General features: G+C 39.1%; 1 protein-coding gene across 1 annotated transcript in view; it reads left to right on the top strand.

Annotated features, from left to right (window-relative positions):
- Positions 1-22,084, top strand: part of LOC124551027 (nuclear RNA export factor 1-like) — a 161,228-nt gene that overhangs the window by 12,373 nt on the left and 126,771 nt on the right. Inside the window, exon 5 of the mRNA XM_047125875.1 lies at positions 14,740-14,844. Within this exon, the coding sequence (XP_046981831.1) occupies positions 14,740-14,844 (105 nt within the window). The remainder of the gene's footprint in view (positions 1-14,739; positions 14,845-22,084) is intronic.

The following is a 22,084-nucleotide window of genomic DNA, read 5'->3' as shown; positions in this document are numbered from 1 at the left end:
ATTGACAATGCGCTGGCGCATGTTGTCAGGGGTTGTTCAACTTTCCCCACAGAAAGAAATCCGGGGACGTTCGATCCGGTGGCCATGGTATGGTGCTTCAACGACCAATCCACCTGTCATGAAATATGCTATTCAATACCGCTTCAACCGCACGCGAGCTATGTGCTGGACATCCATCATGTTGGAAGTACATCGCCATTCTGTCATGCAGTGAAACATCTTGTAGTAACATCAGTAGAACATTACGTGGGAAATCAGCATACATTGCACCATTTAGGTTGCCATCGATAAAATGGGGGCCAATTATCCTTCCTCCCATAATGCCGCACCATACATTAACCCGCCAAGGTCGCTGATGTACCACTTGTCGCAGCCATCGTGGATTTTCCGTTGCCCAGTAGTGCATATTATGCCGGTCTATGTTACCGCTGTTGGTGAATGACGCTTCGTCGCTAAATAAAATGCATCTGTAATTTCTCTTGTGCCCAGTGGCAGAACTGTAAACGATGTTCAAAGTCGTCCCCTGGTGCATAGAAATATGGTACAGGTGCAATCGATGTTGATGTAGCATTCTCAACACCGACGTTTTTGAGATTCCCAATTCTCGTGCAATTTGTCTGCTACTGATGTGTGGATTAGCTGCGACAGCAGCTAAAACACCTACTTGGGCATCATCATTTGTTGCAGGTCATGGTTGACGTTTCACACGTGGCTGAACACTTCCTGTTTCCTTAAATAATGTAACTATCCAGTGAACGGTCCGGACACTTGGATGATGTCGCCCAGGATACCCAGCAGCACCATTCCTTCCTCCCACGCCCCTTGGGAATTTTGGTCACAAGAGCCATACATAAACATGATATCAACCTTTTCCGCAATAGGTAAACGGTCCATTTTAACACGGGTAATGTATCATGAAGCAAGTACCGTCCACACTGGCGGAATGTTACATGATACCGCGTACTTATACTTTTGTGACTATTACAGCGCCATCTATCACAAAGCGAAAAAAGTGGTCCAACTAAAACATTCATTTTTTTTACATACTACATGAATATGTCATTAAAAATGGGGGTTCCTGTTTATAAAATTGCAGTTGATACCTGTTTGACCTATGGCGGCGCCATCTAGCGGGCCAACTAAAGCGCCATCTGGATTTCCCCTTCAAGCTAGACGAGTTTTGTTCTGTGTAGTTTTTTCACGTGATGCTTATTTCGTGAGATATTTGGCCCGGTCACTATCAATGGATCACCTTGCATATGTACGTATGTATGTATGTATCTAAAAACAAAGATGATGTGACTCACCAAACGAAGTGCTGGCAGGTCGATAGACACACAAACTAACACAAACAAACACACGAAGTTCTAGCTTTCGACACCAACGGTTGCTTCGTCAGGAAAGAGGGAAGTAGAGGGAAAGACGAAAGGATGTGGGTTTTAAGGGAGAGGGTGAGGAGTCATTCCAATCCCGGGAGCGGAAAGACTTACCTTAGGGGGAAAAAAAGGACGGGTATACACTCGCACACATACACATATCCATCCACACATATACAGACACAAGCAGACATATTTAAAGACAAAGAGTTTGGGCAGAGATGTCAGTCGAGGCGGAAGTGCAGAGGCAAAGATGTTGTTGAATGACAGTTGAGGTATGAGTGGCGGCAACTTGAAATTAGCGGAGATTGAGGACTGGTGAGTAAAGGGAAGAGAGGATATATTGAAGAGCCTGGAATCCTTACCCAATCTGTTACTCCCGGAAACCATCCTTGTAACCATTGATGCCACTTCCTTATACACAAATATTCCGCACGTCCAGGGTCTCGCGGCGATGGAGCACTTCCTTTCACGCCGATCACCTGCCACCTTACCTAAAAACTCTTTCCTCATTACCTTAGCCAGCTTCATCCTGACCCACAACTTCTTCACTTTCGAGGGCCAGACATATCAACAATTAAAGGGAACAGCCATGGGTACCAGGATGGCCCCCTCATACGCCAACCTATTCATGGGTCGCTTAGAGGAAGCCTTCTTGGTTATCCAGGCCTGCCAACCCAAAGTTTGGTACAGATTTATTGATGACATCTTCATGATCTGGACTCACAGTGAAGAAGAACTCCAGAATTTCCTCTCCAACATCAACTCCTTTGGTTCCATCAGATTCACGTGGTCCTACTCCAAATCCCACGCCACTTTCCTAGATGTTGACCTCCATCTGTCCAATGGCCAGCTTCACACGTCTGTCCACATCAAACCCACCAACAAGCAACAGTACCTCCATTATGACAGCTGCCACCCATTCCACATCAAACGGTCCCTTCCCTACAGCCTAGGTCTTTGTGGCAAACGAATCTGCTCCAGTCCGAAATCCCTGAACCATTACACCAACCACCTGAAAACAGCTTTCGCATCCCGCAACTACCCTCCCAACCTGGTACAGAAGCAAATAACCAGAGCCACTTCCTCATCTCCTCAAACCCAGAACCTCCCACAGATGAACCCCAAAAGTGCCCCCCTTGTGACAGGATACTTTCCGGGACTGGACCAGACTCTGAATGTGGCTCTCCAGCAGGGATACGACTTCCTCAAATCCTGCCCTGAAATGAGATCCATCCTTTATGAAATCCCCCCTCTCCACCAAGAGTGTCTTTCCGCCGTCCACCTAACCTTCGTAACCTGTTAGTTCATTCATCCCTATGAAATCCCCAAACCACCTTCCCTACCCTCTGGCTCCTACCCTTGTAACCGCCCCCGGTGTAAAACCTGTCCCATGCACCCTCCCACCACCACCTACTCCAGTCCTGTAACCCGGAAGGTGTACACGATCAAAGGCAGAGCCATGTGTGAAAGCACCCACGTGATTTACCAACTGACCTGCCTACACTGTGAAGCCTTCTATGTGGGAATGACCAGCAACAAACTGTCCATTCGCATGAATGGACACAGGCAGACAGTGTTTGTTGGTAATGAGGATCACCCTGTGGCTAAACATGCCTTGGTGCACGGCCAGCACATCTTGGCACAGAGTTACACCGTCCGGGTTATCTGGATACTTCCCACTAACACCAACCTATCCGAACTCCGGAGATGGGAACCTTCTCTTCAACATATCCTCTCTTCCCTTTACCCACCAGGCCTCAATCTCCGCTAATTTCAAGTTGCCACCACTCATACCTCACCTGTCATTCAACAAGATCTTTGCCTCTGCACTGATGCCTCGACTGACATCTCTGCCCAAACTCTTTGTCTTTAAATATGTCTGCTTGTGTCTGTATATGTGTGGATGGATATGTGTGTGTGTACGAGTGTATACCCGTCCTTTTTTCCCCCTAAGGTAAGTAAGTCTTTCCGCTCCCGGGATTGGAATGACTCCTCACCCTCTCCCTTAAAACCCATATCCTTTTGTCTTTCCTTCTCCTTCCCTCTTTCCTGACGAGGCAACCATTGGTTGCGAAAGCTAGAATTTTGTGTGTTAGTTTGTATGTCTATCGACCTGCCAGCGCTTCGTTTGGTAAGTCACATCATCTTTGTTTTTAGATATATTTTTCCCACATGGAATGTATGTATGTATGTACGTACATAATGTATGAATATAATAGAGGGAAACATTCCACGTGGGAAAAATATATCTAAAAACAAAGATTCTGTAACTTACCAAACGAAAGCGTTGGTACGTTGATAGAGACAATAACAAACACACACACAAAATTCAAGCTTTCGCAACCCACGGTTGCTTCATCAGGAAAGAGGGAAGGAGAGGGAAAGACGAAAGGATGTGGGTTTTGAGGGAGAGGGTAAGGAGTCATTCCAATCCCGGGAGTGGAAAGACTTACCTTGGGGGGGAAAAAGGGACTGTACTGAAATAAAATTGTGCTCTGCCGTTATTAGTAAAACTGCAGTTATGGAAACTCGTCGATCTTGTGGTACAGAAGCAGCTGCCGATGATCTCCGGTTGCCTGTGAATTTACTGTTCATAACTAGGAACATATATATAGAATACTCAGATACTGATTCAGTGCTATTTGGTTTTATGGTGTGTAGCCTTAAATCAGATTTCTCTTAATTGCAGGAAAATACTTCCCAAATTTCCTTGACTGTGCTTGCAGATTCACCACCAGACATCACTAACCAAATGTCTGAAGTTCCTATATAGAAGCTTGGCACAAATACGCTTTCCACAAATTCAATTTCTGGAAATAATTAAAACTGGCAGAATTACCTTTTAACATAGCAGTATATTCTTGCCGAAACTTACACCAATGGCTTGTTGATCTCTTTCTTTGCTCATCAAATAATTCAGTTCTAATCTATTTTACAAATGGCATCTACTAATAGACAGTTATTAGTATCAGAATCGTATACCTATTCACACTAGCATCTCTCATAACAGAGACCCCATTGATTGCTAATTTTTTGCCCAAGTGATCCGTTCACCCTAGAGATACTGTATGTCACAGAGTAAATTTGTTTCTCCCACAGGCAAAATGCTCTAACCTGCTTTATTGTACATATTTTCACCTTGACAATTGAAAGGTCACGGAACCGTCAGCTGGTTGGCTCAGCTTTATTATAACAAATGATAGAATGTTGCAAACTACAAACTAGCACATGCTTGAGCCCTGGGATATTGTACAAGTAATTGGGAAGTTCATAGAAAAATATATTTTACACATAGTTATTTGGTGGGTATGCCACAGAATGGGGAACTGCTCATTCAGAAGATTTTAAATTGTGGGATGAGTATCAGATAAATTTCGAGAGGAAATACTGCTTGTCCAGCACACAACAAAAGTTTATTGTAGAATTATTAGATCCAAAATATTACAATAGTTCTTGGGGAAGTTATAAAAAATACACTGAATGTCATTTAATTCGATCTAAATATGTAGATAACCCAATCTAAGAATTGATCCGTGTAATCGTTGGTACAAAGATTACCACACAGTGTTATAAAGGAAATTTGATACAGGGGGTGGACAACTGTAAGTGATTTACTGGCCTTCATGGAAGGGCAGACACTTTAAATAATGCAATGAAAATACCCAGGGAGAAAACCAAGGCAATAATAACATGGAGGGTGCGGTGGTACAAGATTTCTCAGATGTTTTGTAGCCAAGGTTTTTCTAATTAAATCATTTCGTTGATTGAGGGTGAAATCTTGTACCATTTTTGAATATAAATGGACAACCTTTATTAGCAGAAGTTCTGTTCATTTGTTTACATGGAAAAACTACCCATAGGTGAAAAGTTTAAGTATTATGTAAGAGGATTTATTAAGGAACAAGTCTTGTGTTTTATGTTTTATTATTTTTGTGTGATGTATTCCACATGAGCTCTGTTCTGTCCCAACAACATTAAAGCTGCAATTGGCATCATGACATTGAAAGTAGTCAAAGTGGCAAAGAATCTTCTGCACAAACCACGATGTCAAGCAATACCATTGACCAGAAAATTAGAATAATAATGTAAATATGATGGATTGATATTCTTGTTTTTTCTTCAGAAGTGTGGAGTTTTTTAAAAATGAGATGCACCTAGTTGGTTAACTTCAGATAATGTTTGTAATTAAAGGCATAATAAAAGCCTTCCTACAAATCAGAGTTGATGAGACCTGGTTTTGGTAGAAGTTGAATTCTTCTCCAGATATCAAAGTTGGGAGTTCACAGACTTCTCAGAGTTGAAGACCAGTGATGTGGTAATTTATAAATTAACTGAACCCTTGTGAGGGTAAGCATTTTTCCAATCAATTTTTACGGTGAAGAGAATCTAATTTATGTCACGTTCATAATCGAGACAATAATCAGTTAAAATATTGGGGAATGAATAGTATACAGTCACAAGTGTTTGTACCAAACATATGAAACACAGTCAACAATGGTATTGATAATGCAATACCTATCATATATCTGTGTCAGATAACAGAGTAATTAAAGTGTGTGTTGCTTTGATGCATAATAAGATATCTATGTAAGAGTGGTTGTTGGGTTAGGATGAGGAAGAAGAAGTAAGTCATACAAAATCTTATAATAATCGGGGGGGGGGGGGGGGGGTTATATGGTAGAAAAGTGGATATTTATATAGATTCTAGTACTGAATTACACTGATCTCCCATGATATATTATAAACAATAAAAAATAAAGATGTGTGTCCATGCTACCTGTTACCAGTGTATATATTGTGGGGATTACTGGAAGTAAAGGCAAGTTAATCAAACAAGAAACATGTCTACTGATAAGTGTAGGCCATTTTCATTTTATGCCATCTTTACTAATAGAACCTAATGTTAATTTACTAGTTCAATTTGATGTGGATTGGTTATTGAAATACAACATTATGTTAGATTTTGAGACTGAATTATTGTCTTGAAAAACTGGTGTTAATTGAGTGGTAGTACCTTTTAAAATGCGTCTAGCAATGGATGAGCACACTATAGTGGTAAACAGTAGATGCCTAGTTGCCGTTGTGCAGTTGGTGAGCAAAGAAGAATCTGTAAGTGATTTACGAGCTGTAATGATCAGATATATAGTAAGACTTATGACTTTGTAGTTACAATGAAGAAGAGTTATCGCAGAAGTTTTTACGTCCTTTAGCAGCTTGAATAGTTCAGTGCTGCAATTCAGCACTTGCCCAACTGCAAAAGGTGAAGAATTCATATGGTCTAGTTTGCTCTGCAGAGTAGCTCCACACAACCTAACTTCAAGAATGGAAAGAAAGTATGCTATGATATTCTTTAGAAGTATAAATCAGTATTCTCAGACAGGAAATAACATTTGTCCATTTAAAATAAAAGATGAAAATCCATTTTTTTCCCCAGACTCTGATCTGCAATACAAAATGAAATAAATAAAATGATTGACAATCAGGTCATTGAACATAGTTTAAGTGTTTACAACAATTCGTTGGTGGTGGTTAAGAAAGCTACAGTGCACCTGATCCTAGACACACATGCTCTTAACAAACATATCAAAACTGAGGGAGATAGCCCTATGTGTAGATGAATTGCTAGCTAGGTTTGAACAAACTAGATATTTCACTTAAATGGATTTGGCAGATGGATATTGGCAGCTAAGGCTAAATGATGATTCCAAACATTATACAGCTTTCTTGTCTGACATAAAGTCGTATATCAATCCAAAGTGTTGCCTTTTGGCTTAAATATTCAGTTTCAGTATTTATTCAGGGTTTAGATGAAGCTTTATTACAAGAACTGATTATGTACATAGAAGGGGTTTTAATTGTGTCCAAAACATGGAAAGTGCATTGTACCATGTTAACAGAAACTCTGCAGGGGTTTAATGAGAATGATGTTACCATTAAACTGTCCAAATCTTATTTTGGCAGGAAGGAATTAAAGCTCGTAGGATATGTTGTAGGGGAATCCCAGTATATGAAACAATTACACTCTTTCCTTGGGCTATCAATGATATGTGCAGGGGTCAGATAATGAAAGCTCCTAGGCTGTTATCATTATTAAAAATAAAGATCTAAATGGGTATGGGTCATCAGATGATTTAAGAATGTGCAACTTTGTTGAACGATCCTGTGATGTAGGAGCCATTTAAATTAGCAGCAGATGCATCAGAATGTGGTGTCACTTCGGAATTGTTTCATGGGAAATGGAATTCTGAAATTGGTGAGTGCAAAACTATTGCTTTCACAAGTAGAAGCCTAAACAAGTATGAGTTTAATTACACAGCCAGGGAAAAGCAGTTACTGGCTATTGTTTGGAGTATTCACATATGGTTGTTTGGGGACTGAAAATAATGGTTTACATTGACCGTCAAGCATTAGCATTCCTGATGGATGCAAGGTAGATTACTGCACAACCACTCAGTGACGTTAGCTTTGTTTGTACTGGAATTCCAAATAGAATTTAATTACATAAAAGGCTTTCAGAACCATGTTCCTGGCGAGTTGTCAAGATTATCTTTAGATATGAATGAAATGAGACCTAATGAAGATCCTGGTGTCATTTCTGCAATAAATTCTTTAACCTCAAATTGCGCCAATAAATAAACAGGAAATAAAAACAGATGAGTATTTTAGCTTAAAATTTCAGCAATATGAACAGGCTTGTTGTTACCAGCCGAGATAAAATAATAAGGTATCCAGTTGGAAATTGTGTATTTCATGAAGTTGGAAGAAGATCTAATATGGTTTATCCATAAAAAGGATTGGAATGTTTCTATGTTTGTAACTGTATAAGACACAGGAATAAATTTTACTACTTTAAGAACAGAAGATGTAAGCTACTTTGATATGGTGAAATATTCCAGAAACGTAAAAGGTGATAATAGCAAGTTACAGTATTAATTATATCCAATAATACCAAAAATGTTACGTGATTAAATCACTGCTGGTTTTTTTGGACACGTACCTACAGGTCAAGGAGGGCTCACTTACATATTTTTACTAATGCTGGTTGAATTTCATTAAACTTTATCCTATCAAACAAGCGAACTCAGATACAGTAATAAAATGTTTAAGAGAATATTGTAAAGATGTAGGTAAGCCTCACAGACTTCTCAAGGATGATGGATAGCAATTCACAAGCAATAATTTTAAAGAATTTTTAATGTGGGAAAATATAAAACATAGCTGTTTCAAAAATCACTCGCAATCCAACCTTCGTGAACGCGTAATGGAGGAGGTTGGACTTCTATGTAGAACATATTATCGTAACAAACATACCACATGGGCTCAGTTGATTCCTGAGTTCCAAACTATATTGAATGAACTACCTCATATATCTACATGTTTATCACCAGTAGAATTTATGAATAAAACATTCATTGATGAACCACTATTATAGTTGTTCGAAGTGTCAACCTTCAGTGCAAAATACAGTAGAAGACCAATGGAATATGGTGAAGGGGAATTTTCAAAAGCAAGCAGGAATTAGAATACAAAAAAATAATAAAAAAGCAAATATACCTGTATTCCAGGTTGATGACATAATATTAGTCAAAGATTACCATCAACTTGAAGAGGGAGACAATCAGTTTCTTTCCAAGCTGCATGGGACCTTTTAAGGAAGGCACACCTCATCCAAAAAGCAGTATTCTAAGTAGACTCAGAGACTAGCTAAGAAAAGGGCTTATACAATACTGAAATGCCAAAGGAATTCCTATCCCCAGGGGAATCTTGAGTTCTTATAGATCCAACCTGTTGATGGCCATCAAGTGTCTGGGTTAACTGACTCAGTATTTCATGTTTCATTTTCCCTGGAGCAGTTTATTCTCCTGTTTCTGTCCTGTGATCTTTAACTTGAAGATATCGTCCACTATCTTATTCTAATTTTAGTTGCAGAATGGCATTATCAGAGAGACTTACTACAATTGTCTCATATGTAAAAGAAGCAGTTACGATAATACACCACAGACAAAACCCATTACTTTTATGATGCATGATACTGCTGAATGCAAATGATGTATTGTATCTGTTACATGCAATAAGAATTTTATACATTTTCTGTTCTGTGACACATTACCTTGAGGTGACAAAACTACAGATAATTGTTTTACAAGTAAAAAATTTGGAAGCAGCTCATGTCTCCTAAGTAAAAGAATCTGCAAAAACTGCAATTGAGATACCCGAATATACAAGGCTCTCCATATAGATGTATGTAGTAAAACACTTCTTCACTACTTATTTGTTACAGGATAAAATTCTATAGTGAATATATTCAGGAAACAAACAGTAACTAGTTATATTATTCATTGCTCTTCAAATCATCCAAAGTAGCATAAAATCGCTGCTCTCTGAACAACGCTTCACTACGCTAATAGAGTCCCACTCTGGGAACAAAATTACCAGCGTGAACTGGATGAAACTAAATTCTTACCGTGTGCAAATGTTTTTCAGCCAAATGTTCCAGATGTACTTATTCAGCAAATGAAATTGAAAGTTGCACCTAGCAACCATTAATAGATTACTCAGTCACCTAAAGACAAAGACAACTTAAAAAAAATAATAATAATTGTTGTAGGGTCACCTATGTACGAGGGCGGTTCAGAAAGTAACCTCCGATTGGTCACAGTGCGGGTTGTGGGGGGAGTAGCGACGCCATCTGTGCGTTCACGCACTCAACAGGTCAGTCGGCATCAAGCCGTGGTCGAGTGAACGTCGTACCTGCGCTAGTTTAGTTTTTGTGGCAGTTTGAAATGTGTGCTGCAATAGAAAACCTCGCCAAATGTGAAGTGCGTGCTGTCATAAGGTTTTTTACAGCCAAAGGATATTCTGCAGCAGCTATTCATCGTGAGCTTTGTGCCGTGTACGGACCAAGAGTTATGAGTGAAGGAGTTGTCCGTGAATGGGTACGTTTATTTAAAAGTGGACGAGAAAACGTTCATGATGAAGAGAGGAGTGGTAGACCATCATTGGTGACTGACGAACTCGTTCAGACAGTTGATGCAAAAGTTCGTGAAAATCGACGTTTCTCAATGTCGGAGTTGTCTACTGGTTTTCCACAGATTTCTAAGACTCTCTTGTACGAGATAGTGACAGCAAGATTGGGTTACCGTAAGTTCTGTGCACGATGGGTGCCCAAAATTCTTACCGACCACCACAAAACTCAAAGAATGGCCTCTGCATTAGACTTTCTGTCACGTTATGAGGACGAAGGAGAACCATTGTTAAACAGAATCGTGACCGGTGACGAAACCTGGATTAAGTACGTGAACCCTGAGACAAAAGAACAATCAAAGATGTGGGCACATTCAAATTCGTCTACCAAACCAAGAAAAGCCTCGCAAGATTTTTCTGCCAGAAAACTGATGGCAACGGTGTTTTGGGATGCCAAAGGGGTGTTGTTGGTTGAATTCATGGAACGTGGTACGACCATTAATCAAGACGTGTACTGTGAAACAATAAAAAAGTTACGACGGGCTATACAGAACAAACGCCGTGGTATGCTGACTTCCGGTATCGTTTTTTTGCACGATAACGCCCGTCCTCACTCTGCTCGCAGAACAACGGCCCTTCTTGAGTCCTTCAAGTGGGACGTTATCAACCATCCACCTTACAGCCCAGACCTGGCGCCAAGTGATTATCACCTCTTCATGCATTTGAAGAAATGGCTCGGGTCACAGCGGTTTGATGACGACGAAGAGCTCAAAGATGCGGTCACAGGCTGGCTCCAGGCACAAGCGGGTGATTTTTATGCAGAAGGAATTTCAAAGCTTGTGAAGAGATACGATAAGTGCCTCAATTGCTATGGAGACTATGTAGAAAAATAGTGCAAAGATGTAGTTGTAAGATGTATATATTAAAATATTTTTATTTAACTTGGTGTATTTTTTTAAATCAACCGGAGGTTGAGATAAATTGGTAAAAGGTGTAGGAAAGTGGGGATTGTATCCGCCTTCTATGCCTCCAGTAAAATTGCATACTGCAAAACTAGAGAACATAGTCACTGTGCTCAGTCGTGTATCAATTGGATTCCGTACAATGATTGTCCGTCAGTCTACATAGGCCAGACCAGCCACTCATTTAATATAACGTTCTGAGAGCACCAAGATCTCAGCAATTGAAAATAAGTTCTGACAGGTCACTTGAATAATTGTCATTCCATCTCAGATATAAACATAGATTGCAGTATTTTACATCTTCAGCCTGAGGGTCCTGTTCTAAATGTTCTGGAGGAAATTGAAATTCTCTGTTGTATGCTTTAAATACCACACTTCGCTTAAGCACGCACAACTGTTGAATAATTTTTCTTTTGTGAAGCTGAGTCTGACTTCACCTGTTCCTTTTTCTAGTTTCTCATAATTACATACTGCATACGTACTTCCAACAGTCTTATTAATTCCTGATTATGGCACATTACTGGAATTTTGCTAAGTGTGCATATGCTAATCGCCTATAACAAAAAAACTTATGGTTCAGTTAGTACCTATTCTGCTCACTTTTAAGAATTCTCTTCCAACAGAATTCTGCACTTTTAATGAATGGTTTTAGTGGCCTTATTAACCTCTGATTATGGCATACTACTGGAACTTTGCTAAATGTATGGCCACTAAGTAGCATATGCCCATCACTATCATTTTATAATATTTTCTCTCCCGTTCAGTGTTGAATTGTCAACCTGAATGTGAACTGCCTGGTTAGTCAGTTTCGTGCCATGCACGTCAGTTGTCCTAGCAGATGGCTAGGTATCGTCACACTGAATTTTACCAATGTAGCTCCTTCTCTCACGTGCACCACTCCGCGCTCTGCACTCACTTGGGGTGGTTGCCTCTGTCCTAACCAGTCTTGAGTCACTCGGGGTCACAGCACACGATGGAAGTGTTATGGTTCTTATGTTATGAGAAAAGTAATGACACTGGTTTTTTTATCTGCCATAGTTTGTGTTTATTTCAAACAACAGTATTGTCCCCTTCAAAGTCGTTTCCTTTGGTAGCTATACACTCGTCTTGATAACAGCTCTTAGAGGCTATGAGTGGTAGGGCCTTTAACATTCTCTTCCACTTTTTTAAATGTCCTCCAGAGTCCCAAAACAGCGTCTTTTTAAGATACTTTTCAATTTCTGGGAAAGAAAAATGTCACAAGGACTTGTTGTTGTTGTTGTTGTTGTTGTTGTGGTCGTGGTCTTCAGTCCTGAAACTGGTTTGATGCAGCTCTCCATGCTACTCTATCCTGTGCAAGCTTCATCATCTCCCAGTACTTACTGCAACCTACATCCTTCTGAATCTGCTTAGTGTATTCATCTCTTGGTCTCCCTCTACGTTTTTTACCCTCCACGCTGCCCTCCAATGCTAAATTTATGATCCCCTGATGCCTCAGAACATGTCCTACCAGCTGGTCCCTTCCTCTTGTCAAGTTGTGCCACAAACTCCTCTTCTCCCCAATTCTATTCAATACCTCCTCATTAGTTATGTGATCCACTCATCTAATCTTCAGCATTCTTCTGTAGCACCATATTTCGAAAACTTCTATTCTCTTCTTGTCCAAACCATTTACTGTCCATGTTTCACAAGGACTTAGATCAGTTGAATTGTGAATGGGTGGAGGGGGGGGGGGGGGGGGGGGGGCGCTACAGAACAAGGGAAACGTATTTGAGGTCTAAAATTCTGTGATGAAAGTGACTATATGACATAGGGTGTTATCACGATGCGGAATCCACTTGTGTGAAATGTCTGATCTCACTCAATTCACCCTTTTCTTCAGTCTTTGAAGGACGTCTTTGTAAAACACTCAGTTGACAGGTTTCCCTGGAGGAACAAATTCCTTATGTGCAGTGCCTGTACTGTCAAAAAACGCAAATCAGCAGTGTTTTGATCTTTGAAAATCCCTCTGAGCGAGGTCTATCTGCAGCGTGTTTTTGGCATCCCAAAAATGATTTGTGCCAGGGAAAAACTTGTGCTCTTGATAAGGAACGTTCCCCATAGACCTGTTTCAACTTTTTGAAGGTCACACTCACGAATTCCCCAAGTTCAACCCAAAACCTTATGGCATAAGGTGACTCTAAATTCTGCTGATCATTTTTTGTAACACACAGCAAAAACATGACTTCGCTAATGGTGCTCTCAAATTCACGTGATAGCCATACAGAGTTGAAACTTGGACTGAGCATCTGGAAGGAATGAACACACCAGTTTGCACAAGGAAAACAAATCAGCATCACCATATCACTCACAGTATTGTAAGTCTCATAACTTTTCTCACACTCCTAAGCGGTTTTTCTAGTTTGTTATTAGGTGTCGCCGCAGTAATGTGACTTATTCCTCTCTCACTTTCCACCATATCTAGCGAGACTGCTGCTAGAATTATATAAATGATAGCCCTCATTTGTTTTATTTTATGCCTACAAGCATCTCTTATTTGTTTTAGTAATTGCCCTTGATGATGGACATTTGTTGTATCAAAACTGGTTGCGAATTTAAAAATAAAAGCCTTGCAACTAAAGTGGTGATTTCTATGTCTTTTTATGATAACTTCATTTGTTACCTATTGTTACATGATGTAAACCTCAAACACTGGAAATGTAAGCAGTTGTATGTACCTCTTAATGCAGTGACACTTATTTTTGTCTGTTTTAATGTGGAAATAAAATATATCAGGTTCAAATAAAAATGTCCCCTTATAATTATTATATATGGAAAAATAATAGACAAAAATATGAAGTACCATTACATTTTGGAGGGGGAAAAAAGAAAAAAAATGCTTAAAATGCAATGGAAACCTTAGCGGTCAGTTGGCAGTCATTGGGTGTTTTAAGTGATAGTTTGATGCTGGGCAGTCTAGTGTTTATCTCATTCCAGGCATGTAAGATACTTTTTAGACCAAGAATGCCCCACCTGGGGGCTATGCACAGTATTTATTTTTAATCCACTGTTTTACAATCTAGGGACTCTTTAGGAGACGTTGCAGTAAGTCTTTCCCTTATGAAATTTGTTGACATTGTGTCCTTGTTTGAAAGGAACAGAAGTATCCAGTCACCAAACATTGGGCAAGTGATCTACACATTGTTCCCTCTCATTGACAAAGTCTTGTATCTTCTGGAAAAGCTGAAGGCAATGACTGACAATCTGCATATTTTTAATGCCAGGTTGAAGATTTTTATATAGGCAATCTCTTTCTATTCTCTGCTGTAAATGCCTAATGCCCTTTAGTAAAGTGCATGATATTTGGGATATATTATTATTACATAATACTGCTATTATAAGCACATTGTAGTAGAGAGTCTAGTTTTCCCATAATTTTGCATACTTAATTTTTTTTTTTTTTTTTTTTTTTTCAGTTTTGTATGGAGGATGGACATATAACATTCTTAGTGAAAAACTGCAGTGCTGCCCTCACAGTATTGTTCAAACAGAACCTTAAAGTGCAATATGGTCGTACTAAGGTAAGTTTTTGATGGCCCTCTTTGTACTATAAATTAGTATGTGTAACTGTCAGTGGCTGTATCATATAATTTGCTCCCATTGAATTTAAATTTGGATAAAATTCCAAGCTGTCGATGAAATATAGGGTGCGAAACTTAGTACACAGCTCTCTCCTGTAGCAACAACTGCAGCTCCGACCCGGCCAAGTGCCGAGTTGAACTGAGGTCAGATAACAAGTACGGCTATGTCACTCCAGTCTGCTTCATCTCTGTGTCAAAGATCATCAGTCATAGTGGCCACAAGTTGTAAGTCTGTCTGAGCAACTGATGATCGGATAAAAACCTTTTTTTTTTAAATTTTTTTGTTATGTATCATTTTTCAACACAGTCTTCCTGCCATTCGACACACTGCTTCTAGTCTGTAGGAAGTGCACAGATTGCTCTGAAAAAAATTCTTTGTTATGTGCGCAGCGAGCAACTTGTGCACCGCCTGCTGCACCTCTTAATCAGAATGAAGTTTCTTTCCTCCCATCACCTCTTTGAATGGTCCGATATGTGGTAATTTCTCATTGCGAGGTCTGGGGAGTATGGAAGATGTGGCAGATTATCAAAGTGCGGGTCGTCGACACAGTTGCATGGGCAGTATGACATCAAGCGGTGTCATATCGCAAAATGACATCTGTATTCAGAAGTCTATGTTGCTTTGATGTTATTTGTAAGGGCACAAATGTACATGGTGGTCAATGAGAGTTGACCATATGCACCCTTACTGCTGATTTGAGTTGTGAGATTGTATGGGATTGTGTTTATAGAAAATACGTAAAGCTGAGAACTGAATTGCGAAAGACTAGGTTTAAGTAAATACAAATGTAGGTAAAAGGAAATTGGGTTCTGTTTGGATTGGTGTAGTAATTTATGTCGGAGATATTCTGGGGCCACCAGATGGCTGTTCGTGACGTCAGAGCAGGCACAGCTCAGAGTCTGTAGAGCAGTGTAGTGCTCCACGGAGCTCCATCCATGGTGAAGTTCTGTGATAGCGAGACTTGATGACCGGGCAGACATAGATAACACACAACCAAATTTGACTCAAAAGCAACACGAGAGTCTGTTCTTGTTATTGATTGTAAGAAGTTATTGTCACTCAGAAGCGAAACTAATTTGTAATTGGAATAATAAACCCTTGTTTGTGAACCTGCCAGCAACTGTTACTGCATAATAGTACTCCTTTCGCAGGAGGCATCTTGTGGAAGGCGGTGTCCCTCCAAAATGTGTAAGACGATCATATTAAAAAGGAGAGAGAGAGCTCTCGCACATGACAACTGTGGATTTGCGAACCTATGAATGTTAAGGGAGACAAAATCTGATTCAGGAAAAAGAAAAATAATACAAACACCTGTACAGCATTTCACAGAAGTAAAGAAGACATAATAAGCAGTCAAAAGATATCTGCTGACAAGTATGCGGAAAATTCACAAAAAAAAAAGAAGAAAACAATGTAAATAGGTGGTACTAATCTGCAAAGTTCAATTACAATTGCAGTTATAAAAACGGATAGCGATAAAGACAATACAGCGTGTGCAATTACAACACGAGAAACACTAAGAATCACATTAATTTTTCAACTGAAAGTATTGTACTCTGTTATATCATGGAATATTAATAATTACCAGGGAAAACTATAGTTTTCATCGTTTAAGAATAACCGTAGTAACAAGAATCAATGACGTATTGCCATGCATATAAACAACTGGTAATGAGTTGATCCATTGACAGTATCACACATTGTGGCCGGTTTGCATCTACAGATTATTAAATATTAATAAATATAACAATGAAGACAATCAATTGTTGACAGAATAATTTAATTTTATAGATAAAAAATCTACTCACCAAGTGGTGGCAGAGTGCACACTTAACAGAAGGTTGTAATTAGGTAAGCTTTCAGAGCCAGTGGCTCCTTCTTCAGGCAGAAAGATTGAAGGGAAAGGAAGAGGGGTGACGGAAAAGGACTGGAGAGGTCTAGGGAAAGGGGTAGATTTTGGGAAAGTCACCAAGAACTGCTGGGGAGACTTACTGCCCAGGATGAGAAGGAAGACTCTCTCATCCCATGTGGTGAGTCTCCACTGACTCGTGGTTCCGGTTGACTTTCCAAAAATCTGCCCCTTTCCCTAGACCTCTCCAGTCCTTTTCCTTCACCCCTCTTCCTTCTCCATCAGCCCTTCTGCCCGAAGAAGGAGCCACTGGCTCCGAAAACTTGCCTTATTGCAACATTCTTTTATGTGTGTTGTGCCGCAGCTAAATATGAGTCGAGCAATACATCAGGACATTTTGAGCATGCCATTTTAAAACTATGACGAGTTGCTGAATACGGGTACATCAGCTATCTGCATCAGCATGCAGCGTCATGACCACACAGTAGCTGTAATGGGCATGCATTCCAGCCTTTCATGTCAACATCTTGCAGCAACACAGCCTGTTGCTTAAGAGTAAAAATCATTTACCTTTCTAGCTTAAATATCCAGTGGTTCAAAAATGATATATGTTTGTTTGTTTGTATAATGATAAATATCTTGTATTGAAAGAATTTGATGCCTAACTAGCAGTCAGAGACTAATAGAAGACCTCTGATCTCTAAAGTTCTTTTAAAGTCAAGGTCTTACCTGTTTAATATGATAGTATAGTAATAACTTTGTGTCGATATACTAAATAGTTAGGGCAAGAGTGTAACAACTGTGGCTCTCATAGATCATCACCATACAGCCGAAGTGTTGTTACATACATTCATGCTACAGATCAACGAGAAGTTGTCACAGATGGAATCGCGATTTTGACAGATGAAATCGCATTGTCATCAGTTTGTGGTAACAATAACGGGTCAGATGAATAACAAATTTATCCAATTAGATTCAAGGTTAAGCAAAATGGATACCAAATTACAACAGATGGAATTAAATATCAAAAATCTTACGACACAGGTCAATAGGAGAATGGATAGATTGGAAACTGGACTCGACCTAGGTTCCAGACCTGTAGAAGAAATAGACATACAATTAGAATTATTAGACAGCAAGGTTAAGACAACCCAAGACATGATAATTAAAGGGATCCAAACTGCAGAAACCAGAGTACTAGCGACAAAAACAAATCTGCAAAAGTTGAAAGATAGAGATGTAGAAACAATATTGTTCTTAATTAATGAAATTGACTTCCGTGTACAAATGTTAGAATGTTGTAATGAGCACAAAGAAACTACATTACTGTCACAGCCGAGTAATACCTCAAACATACGAGACATCTCATATTCAGACATTGTAGTCAGACCAGCAGACATCAGGTCAACTACTTGTAACAATAACAACAGATTTATACATTTATTGTCTGATAGTGACAGTACATCCACTCAATAATGCCCACAACTAGAAAGAAAGAATAGGGAGAGGAATGAATTAAGAGCAGTCAATACAGTAGTGAGTATGATGATTGTATGTCAACACTTAGTAAAGAAATCAACCATATATTTCCTAAATTTAGACTGGGTGGAGATATGAGTCCTGTGTTATTCCTCAAGGTATGTTACCCAGCACTTGGTCAGATACAGCAAAATTAGATTCGTGGTCAGCACAATGGGGTATGCTTGAGGGTAGATGATTACAAGTCTTTGATTGATTTTCAAGGAGAATTCAAAACTAAATACTGGATGAGAGATCACAAAAGAAACTTTGCTTGGAATTATTGGGGTTGAAACCATGTTATAGCAATGAATGGGTGGGATACAGAAATTTTGTTGAATGTGAAATAAACCAAGCCAAATACCTCAATGATCCAATTTGTGAGGAGCACTTATTAGAAGTTATCAGCCACCTACCTTAGAGAGTATGAGATAAGTTATTAGGGAAAGCCTTTTAGAATATTTGTAACAGCTGGATACAATAGAAAGCCTGTCAGAATGTTGGAAAAATAATCATGTAAACATGATTAGGGACAGTAGATAAGTTCAGATTAACAGTCAATTTATGGGACAAAGAGAACAGAGAAATGAATATAATAACAATGTAACAATAGATGGAGAGATGGTAATCGAATTACTCCTGATGGAAGTTGGGACACCCAAGAATTTCATAACAACACACAGAGAGAAAACTGATAAGCTTTGGAAGAGAGGCTCAGTCTTCTGAAGCTGTTGCAATTGAGCCAGCATTATTGGAATCCCATATGATTGGGTATGATAGAGATAATATGATGATGAATGTTTTATTAGATGAGAATCTATGTATAATTAAAAATTACATCTGACCAAATCTATGTGGTACAATAGGTGAGATACCAGTACATATAATTATGGATTTGGGCAGTGAAATTTGTGTTGTGGACCACAATTTTCTAATGACTTATAATTTGATGCATATATTCCTGGCACTACTGGTCACAGGAGTGAAGTTGATAGGAATTATAGGAAAAGATGATAAATCAATGTAGGCCGAAATATTAATTCATTTTTTTATGGGCCATATAAGTTTAGTTACCCGATGTTCTGATTTATACATCCCCATTCTTCTGGGAACAGGCTGGCTATTAGATTTGAAAACTATTTTAGACTTTTGTAAGAGACATGTTACATTTCTATATGGCAACACTCAGCAACTAGTACCATTACCACTCGATTCCATGGCAACTTTAAATGCGAACATTTTAGGTTAGGTTTTACTGTGACTGTTATTGACATTAAATGAAACAACAAGTTTACTGTTACCAGTCACTGTTTATTTATCTCCACGGCGCATTTTAAAGGTTTAAACCTCCACTTGTGCCACAAGTTCCTCCAAAAAATCATAACACAACACACACACAGATGGCACACTAACAAATGTAAATCCACCTGATGATGGAGGTTTAAACCTTTGAAATGCGTCATGGAGATAAATAAACAGTGACTGGTAACAGTAAAATTGTTGTTTCATTAATGTCCATGGCAGCTAGTCAGATGAATGTAATACTCGCAATAGAAACTACAATACATGAAACAGAGATATATATGGTCCCTACATACATGGAAACAGTATCAGTGAAGGATATAGTAGCTAATATTGATAAATCATGAGGACTTAATGCAAAGGAGAAAGTAGAGATTATTCAGTTACTTACCAGTCATAAAGAGATATTTTCACTGAAACCATAAAACCTCATGATCTGTTCTATGTGTGACCATACAAGGTACCAGTAGCATTAAAGGATATGGCAAGGCATGAAATTAATAGGATGGGAGATTGGGATGTAATAGAAGTATCTAATAGTTGTTATAATAACCCACTGGTTGTTGTTAAGAAATGAGATGTAACAGTCAGGCTAGTGCTCGGTGCAAGGATACTAAATAGGACCACCCATAATAGATCAGCTGTTGACAAGATTTGAAGTGTGAAGTACATTAGTATTGTGGATTTAACATATGGATATGAGCAAATTAAACTACATAGATGCCACTTGAATATACAGCATTTCTGTTTGAGGGTAGAGCATATCAATTCAAGCTTCTACTACTTGGATTGAACTTCTCAGTGGGTAGAGCATATCAATTCAAGCTTCTACTACTTGGATTGAACTTCTCAGTGCCTGTCTTCATGAAGAGTTATTGATAAGGCAATTGGAGGTGATCCAAAACACATAGTCTTGGTATACATAGATGACATTGTAATTGTATTGAAAACCTGGGAGAATCACATATGCACATTGGATAAACTAATACCTCAATTAAATTCACAGGGAATTGCCCTGAAACTTTGTAAATCTCAGTTTGGTAGGATTGAAGTTAAATTTGTAGGACGTGTGATAAATAGGGAAGTAAGACCAGACCTTATAAATTATATGCAATTAGTAAATGTTCACAACTGTTGAACAAAAACCAACTGTGAGCATATTTAGGGCTGGCACGATTTTACAGAAAGGTTTTGAACAAATTATTGAAATAATATTCAGTGTGGCAATGGCCACAAGAATGCACAGCAGAGTTCTTAGCTATCAGGGAAAGTTTAAGTTCAGCACCATTACTGGTACATCCCAATTACAACCAACCGTTTCATCTCGCAACAGATGCCTCAGACGATGGCTTTGGGGCCCAGTTGTACTGAGAAACGTGATTGGATGTTATTGTTGTAAACACACTTACAGCATCTGTCAGCCATATACTGAAAGAAATTATGGCATAATGAAAAAAAGAGACATTACCAGTAGTATGGGCTTTTGAAAAGGCTTAAATACCTATTAGCAGGACACGATAACATCGTCCATAGTGCCCACACATCTTTAACGCTACTCTCAAAAAGTAAGTTGCTATACAGTAGGTGGACATTATTCCTGCAGGAATTTATTTTTTCTATAAGGTATGTTAATGTGGGGAAAAAGTGTGAGGATTCTCTCCTCCTTAATATGATCTTCTCACTTGTTTTGGAGGGACCCTGCCTTCCACCAGAGTACTCCTGTGGAATGACTACTATTATGTAGTAACAGTCACTGGTGGGTTCACAAACAAGGGTTTATTATTCCAATTAAAAATTGGTTTCACTTCTGACTGACAACAACTTCTTACAATCAATAACAAGAACAGGCTCTCATGATGTTTCTGGGTCAAAATCAATTCTTTGTTACCCATATGTCTCCATGGTCACCAAGTCCACAATCACAGAACTTTTCCACAGATGGAGCTCCACGGCGTGCCAGCTGCTCTACAGACTCTGAGCCGTACCTCTCACAGACGTCACTGTACATACCAATAGTACCATCGATTAACAGTTTGTCCCTGTGGCACGAATTCATGATGAACTAATTCTTAAAAGTGAAATAAATCTATCAGCGTGGATTTGACATTTTACCTGACCTACAAGCTTTTTTGGTCTTGGAGAACCTTTCCCGATCCGTTGCGATGATTGAACCTTGGTCTCAACATCATAACTGTAGACCCACGTCTCATCACCAGTTATGATTCTCATAAGGAACATCTCGTTGTCATTTGCGCTATCCAAAAGCTCTTCACAGATTGTGAGGCAAAGGTATTTCGGTCTTGATTCGTGAGCCTTAGGACAAACTTGGTGGCAAGACGATGCATTTCAAGTTACTGTGTCAGGATTTCATGACATGATCCAACTGAAATGTTACATTCTTCTGCAATTTCTCAGACAGTCAGTCTTTGATTGGCACGCACAATTTTGTTGACATTCCTGCTATAAGCATCGTCGGTAGACATTGAAGAGCGTACTGAACAAGGGTAATC

The sequence above is a fragment of the Schistocerca americana genome, chromosome 9 (genome assembly GCF_021461395.2).
Source record: "Schistocerca americana isolate TAMUIC-IGC-003095 chromosome 9, iqSchAmer2.1, whole genome shotgun sequence".
Lineage (NCBI taxonomy): Eukaryota > Metazoa > Arthropoda > Insecta > Orthoptera > Acrididae > Schistocerca > Schistocerca americana.
The sequence above is the reverse complement of the archived record's forward strand: the minus strand, read 5'-3'. Positions and strand labels throughout refer to the sequence as shown.